Source organism: Nicrophorus vespilloides, unplaced genomic scaffold, assembly GCF_001412225.1.
Source record: "Nicrophorus vespilloides isolate i.1.1-1 unplaced genomic scaffold, Nicve_v1.0, whole genome shotgun sequence".
NCBI lineage: Eukaryota > Metazoa > Arthropoda > Insecta > Coleoptera > Silphidae > Nicrophorus > Nicrophorus vespilloides.
The window spans coordinates 1-8,752 of NW_017097863.1; the positions used below are offsets into that span (position 1 = coordinate 1).

General features: G+C 49.2%; 1 protein-coding gene across 1 annotated transcript; it reads left to right on the forward strand.

The window, feature by feature from the left end:
• Positions 1-766: 766 nt before the first annotated feature.
• LOC108561221 (probable chitinase 3) lies at positions 767-8,167 on the forward strand. Its single transcript, XM_017919066.1, is given in 9 exon segments — positions 767-888; positions 956-1,910; positions 1,967-4,325; positions 4,384-4,832; positions 4,897-5,257; positions 5,322-5,533; positions 5,595-5,873; positions 5,935-7,194; positions 7,256-8,167. Coding segments are annotated over 9 exon segments (6,834 nt in total). The 3' UTR covers positions 8,093-8,167.
• The last annotated feature ends 585 nt before the right edge of the window (positions 8,168-8,752 follow it).

Here is an 8,752-nt window from a genome sequence, read left to right on the forward strand (position 1 = left end):
GAAATATATTAATTCAATATTTATAACTTGGCAACTTTGAATTTTAAAAAAATTAAACCTGATTTCGTTTAGGTTATTAATCTACAAATTGGTGGACTTGTTTATAAATTACAACTTAAACAGATTATGTAGGTTAATAGTCTAATGATATTAGCGGTTATCTACTAAAAATTATCGTTATGTAGTTAGCAAAGTTCGTATTGATTTTTTTGAAGTCTAACTACTAATTAATTTAAAAAAATATTGGCGCAATCAATTGACTCGGGGAGTTCAATAAAACTGAACGTCGTTGCTAGACGACATAACAAGAAACAAAGAAAGGAAAAAAACGGCAAACTTGATTGAGAGTTGCCATCCTACAAGAAAAAAAATGTATAATCGATGCAAATTCCGACGAGTTTGCATACCTGAGACGTGTTTAACAAACGAACGACGATGTATGTATGTATACATATATATATATATATGTACAGATTTGTATAAAAAAAAATATGTGAATCGAGAAATTAATTTCGTATTCAAATTTCGCCGTTTCGTGGGCGTCCGAGATGATGAGGAAAGAACGATAACAAACGGAATTTATAGAAGAAGCCAAAAAAAAAAAAAAAAAGAGGAGTTGTGAACCGAAAATAAAAACGGTTTATGGAACGGGTCCATAAATTATAGTTTCCGAGTGGAAAATAATAATTAAATTAAAACCTGTGTAATAAAAAAAATTAATAATAATAAAATTATATACTTACTTGTTTGTTTGTCCGTTCACCAAATGTAGCAGCGGATTCTTGCGTTGCTGTGCGCGGTTCTTCTGCACGCGACGCACCTCGAGGGTTCCGACTTTGGAACCAGATCTTTGCCGCTGAGGGAGGCCGTGGAGAGCATCCCCGATGTGTGAGTATCTGGACAAAAGATTAGTTTTTAGATTAGTACGGATCGGGCTGAACGTTTAATTTTGCAGGACCGTGTCCAGCCGCAGGTTGCCGTTGAGGGATTCGGTGGAGAAGAGGTTGTCGCCGGATGAGGCGATCGACGAGGATTTGGACTTTGAGAGGTCGGCTATTAAACCGATCAAATTGCAGAGCTACGACAACAATTATGGGAACGAGGGTTTCTACCAGCAGAACAGTCCGCTGCAACGATTTCAGGCTGTGATCACTGGGTACCAGGGGATGCCGTACCGCATCGACGATGGCTTCCAGCAGGTCTTTCTGCAGCCGGGATACCCGTTGAGGGCGTCGCGACTGCAGACCGGCATTGCCGACATCAAACCGAAGAAGGTGGTGTGCCACGTGCGCAGCTCCGCTTTCTACACGAAGGAACCACTCAACTTCAACGCTGACAACCTGGACGCTTCCCTCTGTACTCACGTGATCTACTCGCAGGCCTCCCTGGATCCTCACTATTACACCGTCATCCCGGCCGATCGCGATCACGACGTGGTGCAGGGCGGATACCTATCCGCAACCGGACTCCGCAGGGAGAATGCAGACCTGAAGGTGCTCATCTCGATAGCAGGAAACCGCTTCACCAACTCGGCCATCCTCTCGCATCCCTGGCACCGCAGAAGCTTCATCGCCAATCTCATCAAATTCGTGGAAACGCACGGCTTCGACGGTGCGGATCTCAGCTGGGGCTCGATCGGCGACGAGGAGGACGACAAGCAGAACTTTGCCAACCTACTCGCCGAAATCGCGGAGGTCTTCAGACCTAAAAACCTTCTTATTTCGATCACCGCGCCCGCTTCTCGCTACCGCATCGACGAGGGATACTTACCCAGGTTGATCGCTCCGAGCATCGATTTCGTGAACGTGCAGACGTACGATTTCCATCTGGAGAAGGCGCCCATCGCTGATCACCATTCACCCCTGAAGTCGAGACCCGAAGATGTTGACCTGAATCTGTACAACAATGTGGTAAGACAATACTCAATGATCTGCAACATATGTAAATAACAATTTGTTGATTGTAGGATTACGCTGTGAAATACTGGCTGAAAGAGGGCTTACCTAGGGATAAGTTGGTGCTGGGTGTACCGTTCTTTGGGAGGTCGTTCACTTTGCTAAACTCCAACTCCAGCGAGGTGGGAGCGATGGTCAAGGGACCTGGTCGTGCCGGCTACTACACGGAAACGCTCGGATTCCTCGCCTACTTTGAGATCTGCGACATGATTTTGAATGAAGGTTGGAAGAGGGAAACGGACGCCGTCGGCTCACCTTACCTGGTCAACGGTGATCAATGGGTCGGCTACGATGACGTGGAGAGCATCGCCAGAAAGATGAAGTACGTGCGCGACATGGAGCTCGGAGGAGCGCACCTGCAGGCCACCGATATGGACGATTTCCGCGGTCTCTGCGGCGAAAAGTTTCCACTTCTCAACGCCGTCAAATCGGCTTTGGTTGATGATCTGCAAGATGCGACGGAGACGGCTCCAATGAAACCGTACGGCACCTGCCATTCGGACGGTCTGTACAGCGATAGAAGAGATTGCGCCGCGTACTTTGTCTGCAAAGCCGGATTTTCCTATCACCTCTCGTGCGGCGAAGGTTTGATGTTCGATGCGGCCACCGGCAATTGCGATTATCTGAACCCCAGCTACTGCAGACCTGGAGAAACCGTGCACATACCGAATGCGATAAAGGATTTGGACTTTATCCTGCGTAACGAGGGAGTGCGCGACGGTAGACCTAAAGTCGTTTGTTACCTGACAAACTGGGCTTTTTACCGAAAAGGCGAAGGTAAATTCGTGCCGGAACACTTGGACACGACGCTCTGCACGCACGCGGTCTACGCGTTCGCCAGTTTGGACCCGGAGACGCTCCTCGTGAAGGAGTTCGATCCGTGGGCGGATCTCGACAATAATCTCTACGACAGGGTCACCTCCATCAGGGATACGGAAGTGCTGCTGAGCTTGGGCGGATGGACGGATTCGTCGGGTGATAAATACTCGAGGCTGGTGAGCGACGGATCATCGAGAAGGAAGTTCGTAGTCGGTGCGGTCGGATTTCTGAGGAAACACAAGTTTAGAGGTCTGCACCTTGATTGGAATTACCCGGTTTGTTGGCAGAGCGATTGCAAGAAGGGTCCATCCATGGATAAAGCGAACTTCGCCAAGCTGGTGCAAGAGTTGAAACGGGAATTCGACAAGCAGAGTCCTCCTCTTATCCTGGCAGCAGCAATCTCCGGGTACAAAGAGGTCATCGATGTGGCCTACGATTTACCAGCGCTCGGTCGTTCCCTGGACTTCATGTCGGTGATGACGTACGATTACCACGGCAGCTGGGAACGAAAAACCGGTCACGTCAGTCCGCTCTTCGAGAAACCCGGAGATCGCTATCCACAATACAACACCAAATACACAATGGATTACCTGGTGAAAATGGGAGCTCCGAAGGAGAAGCTGATCGTCGGGATTCCGTTCTACGGGCAAACATTCACCTTGACGAAAAAGCAGGATGGAAATCCGGGCATTGGAACGCCGAGCTTAGGACCAGGTGAACCCGGCGAATACACCAAGCAACCAGGGATGTTGGCCTACCACGAAATCTGCAACAGAGTAAAAAATCAGAGATGGTCAACTGCCAGAGATAGCGGAAAAACGTCAGGACCTTACGCGTATTCCGGAGATCAGTGGGTCGGCTACGACGATCCCGAATCCGTCCTCGAGAAAGCCAAGTTCATCAGGGTGTCGGGATACGGTGGCGCCGTCGCCTGGACCGTCGATTTGGACGACTTCGGCAACCGCTGCTGTCGGGGCCCGTTCCCGCTCCTCAGGAGCATCAACAAAGGACTTGGACTGATCGCCGAAGGTGCCGGCACGGATAACTGCAAGAAACCGCTGGAACCGGTCACGCCGGCCCCGCCTGTCCTCACCACAGGCATCGACAGCGGCGCGTCCTCCTCATCCACCACCGAATCGTCATGGGACAAACCATCCAAGAAACCTACGAAGATTACGACGACGACGACCACCACCACTAGAACAACTTGGTGGTCGGACACGACCAAGAAACCGACCACTTCCAAACCGGTGACGTCCAAACCGACGCAGCAATGGACGCAATCCTCCTGGTGGCCAACATCTTCGACGAAGAAGCCGGTAACATCGACTGTTCCTCCGCCTGCTGTCGTAATGCCAGAAGTGGAACCGAGCCAGGAAGAGCCGAAGAAATGCGACGGTGGCGAGTACACTTCCGATCCAAGGAACTGCAACGCCTACTACAGATGCATCTTGGGAGAGATGCGGAAAGAGTATTGCGCCGGAGGTCTTCATTGGAACAACGAGAGGAAAATATGCGACTGGCCGAGCAGCGCCAACTGCAAACGAAAGAGTAAGTCGTCCTTCCATATAAATACAAGAAAACATATTTACCATGTAAATCTTCGTAGCTGAAACCACGCCAACCAAGAGGCCAAAACCGACGACAAAGAAACCGGTGACAAAGAGACCAACTACGACGACGATGAGGCCTACGTCGATGAGCGGCAGTCATCTGGAGACTTGCGTCACTGGCCAGTACTATCCGCACGAGCAATGCAACAGCTTCTACGTGTGCGTCAACGATCAGCTGGTGACGCAACGTTGCGCACCGGGTCTTCACTGGAACGCCGAGAGCAAGATGTGCGACTGGGGCTACAAAGTCAAATGCCTGAACAGAAAGAAGGTGGCACAGCTGAGCGATAAGTACACGAAAGTCTCGAAACTTTCGAGCCTACCGTACTCACCGTGCGAAGCTGGAAGTTTCTCCGCTTACTCCGGCGATTGCGGCCAATATCTGATCTGCCTTTGGGGCAAATACGAACCATTCACCTGCGCCCCCGGACTGCACTGGAACATCGTACGAACTAAACTATAAGAAGACAGAAGAACAATTAGATTAATGAATTTGTTGAATTTTGTAGGAGAAAAAGATTTGCGATTGGCCAGGGAACGCAAAATGCAACGACGACGATGGTGACATCGACGTGGATGATTACGAGAAGCCGTCAACAACCCGGAAACCGCCAATTACCACCAGGAAACCTAAACCATCTACGACAACTTTAGCTCCGGTCCCATCTGAACCTTTACCTGCAAAATCCGATTACTTCAAGATCGTCTGCTACTTCACCAACTGGGCCTGGTACAGGAAAGGTCTGGGCAAGTACGTTCCTGAGGACATCGACGCCGACCTCTGCACACACATCGTCTACGGTTTCGCCGTCTTGGACTACGAGAATCTCATCATCAAAGCGCACGACTCTTGGGCCGACTTTGACAACAGTAAATCTATATATAACAAATCTACAAAAGTTGACATTTCGATCATCGTAACATTGAATTGCAGAATTCTACGAACGCGTCGTCGCTTACCGCGAGAAGGGACTGAAGGTGACGATCGCCATCGGCGGTTGGAACGACTCCCAAGGAGACAAATACTCTCGCCTGGTGAACAGTCCATCAGCTCGCGCCCGCTTCATCAAGAACGTCATCGAATTCATCGAGAAGCACAACTTCGACGGTCTGGATTTGGACTGGGAGTACCCGAAATGCTGGCAGGTAAATCGTTAAATCATCCTGCAAATAGAAACAAACGTATTAAATAACAATTTGATTCAAGGTGGATTGCAAGAAAGGACCTGATTCGGATAAACGCGCTTTCGGCGAGTTCGTGAAGGAGCTGAGCGCCGCCTTCAAGCCGAAAGGATTACTGCTATCTGCTGCAGTGACTCCCAGTAAAACGGTGATCGATGCAGGATACGACGTACCAGCGGTTGCAGCGAGCCTCGATTGGGTGGCCGTCATGACCTACGACTTCCACGGACAATGGGACAAGCAGACCGGTCACGTGGCGCCTCTCTACGAACATCCCGACGATGAAGTCACCTTCTACAACTCCGTAAGATATTTAGTTATCAACCAATCTCACAGGTAAATCTAACTTACCGTTATTTCTTCAGAACTATTCCATCAACTACTGGATTTCGGAAGGAGTGCCGAGAAGGAAGATCGTCATGGGAATGCCGCTTTACGGTCAATCGTTCCGGCTGGAAAATGCGAATAATTACGGATTGAACGCGAAGGCTCCGGGACCTGGAGGTGCCGGTGAATTTACGAGGGCTGCCGGTTTCCTGGCGTACTACGAGATTTGCGATCGCGTGAAGAACGGAGGATGGAAGGTGGTGCAGGACGCGAAACGTCGCATGGGTCCGTACGCGCACAAGGGCAACGAATGGGTCTCGTACGATGACAAGGAGATGATCAGGATCAAGTCGGAGTACATCAGGCAGATGGATTTGGGCGGAGGTATGATCTGGGCACTCGATTTGGACGACTTCCGCGGAAGGTGCGGCGAGGGTAGACATCCGCTGCTGACGACCATCAGAAAGGTGTTGGCGAAAGACGGAACCGGACAGCAGGATGTGCCGCAGATCGAGAAGGACGAGACCGTGACGCCAATGAAGTTGGAGACGACGACATCGATGAAACTGGAGACGACGACCTCGAAGCTCGCTGTGGTGACGGCTCCGTCGAAGGGCACGCAATCTGATGACTACAAAGTGGTCTGTTACTTTACGAACTGGGCCTGGTATCGGCAAGGAAACGGAAAGTACTTACCATCGGACATCGATCCAGATCTCTGCACGCACATCGTTTACGGCTTCGCCGTGCTGAATCCGCAGACGTACATCATCAAGCCGCACGACACTTGGGCCGACTTTGACAACAAGTTCTACGAGAAGGTCACCGAATACAGGGCGAAGGGCATCAAGGTTCTGATCGCCATCGGCGGATGGAACGATTCGGCCGGTGATAAATACTCGAAGCTGGTGAACGATCGTGCGCTGAGAGCGAAATTCATCAGCCACGTCGTCGAGTTCATCGAGAAGCACAACTTTGACGGTCTCGACCTGGATTGGGAGTATCCGGTATGCTGGCAGGTGGATTGCAACAAGGGACCGGCAAGCGATAAGGAGGCATTCGCTCAATTCGCGCAAGAACTGAGCGACGTCTTCAAGCCCAAGAACCTGCTGCTCTCGGCCGCAGTTTCGCCCAGCAGGAATGTCGTGAATCACGGCTACGATGTGCCAGCCCTTTCCAAGTACCTGGACTGGATCGCGGTCATGTGCTACGATTACCACGGTCAATGGGACAAGATCACCGGACACGTAGCGCCCATGTACGCTCACCCCGAAGATGTCGACGTCACCTTCAACACGGTAAGATTATCTACTATTTCAATATTTTAAGGTAACATTAATACTTACATTCCGACTGCAGAACTTTACCATTCATTATTGGATCGAGAAAGGCGCTGATCGCAAGAAGCTGGTGTTAGGTATGCCTATGTACGGACAAAGCTTCTCGCTGGCGGAGACGTCGGATAACGGTTTGAATGCACCGACCTACGGAGGAGGAGAGGCTGGTGATCAGACGAGAGCGCGCGGATTCCTCGCCTACTACGAGATCTGTCAGAATATCAAGAACAAGGGATGGAATGTTATCAAAGACCCGAAGAATCGTATAGGACCGTACGCTTACCTGAAGGATCAGTGGGTCTCGTACGATGATCGCGAGATGATCGAACTGAAGTCACAGTACGTCAAGGACATGGGATTGGGAGGTGGCATGATCTGGGCCCTCGATCTGGACGATTTCCGTAACCTGTGCGGATGCGGAGAGTATCCACTGCTGAAGACGATCAATCACGTGCTGCGCGGCTATCCTGAGTCGGGATCGTGCGAATTGGCTCCGCCGCAGTCGACAAAACCGCCCAAGAAACCGACGAAGAAGCCATCAAAACCATCGACCACCACCACACAGCAGCCGCAACAGATACAGCAGCAGCACCCAGCGACTGTGACAGAGGAGCAGAAACCGTGCGGCGGTGCCGGCATCTTCCAGGCCCACGAATCCGAATGCAATGCCTATTACCTCTGCAACCACGAGCACCTCGAGCTGCAACGTTGTCCTCTGGGACTGTACTGGTCGGAGGATCACTGCGACTGGCCCGAGAACTCCAAGTGTCAGCGATCGCTGGAGCTCTCCTACAGATCATACCTGAAGGAGTACTCCGACGCGAATCCGATCTTCCGCGGTTTCCATCTCAACCTGTGATCACGAACTGAAACAAATTAAAGAAACATTAGATATTTTCCTCTTCTTCCTAAAGTTTCCGAGAGACCTCTCCGACTGCGAAGGAAACCTTTCGAAGGATTCGAAAATATTGCATCGATGATAATCACATTAGAAATTGCTGCAAATCGCAAAACAAGGTGGACAGACAACACAGCGTGTATCTTGGGAAATTACTATTAATACTGTATCAGTTATAAATATTATTATTATTAATTAATATTATATTTTTAAATTAAATAAATACGTATAAAAATATATCTAAATACATTTTTCAATACTTGGACCAATTCAAAAACTCTAAAAATTGCAACAACTTTAACAACCTTATTGAAATATGACAAACTTACTTGGCTTAATCCAGCGTTTTCCAAACTGTGTAATTCGTGTTCAAAGTTTAAAAAATGCTCGAAAAAACAGTGTTTTTACATTTCATTGATTTTCTCGAAAACTATAATAGATAGAATGAAGCCAATAGATGCATATGGAAGCTGAATGTTTGGGGAATCTAGAAAGTATCGATATATTACTGTGGTTTTAGCCGTTGGGTTGTAATTCGTGTTCAAAGTTTAAAAAATGCTAAAAAAAGTAGTGTTTTAACATTTCATTGATTTTCTCGAAAACTATAATAGATAGAAGGAA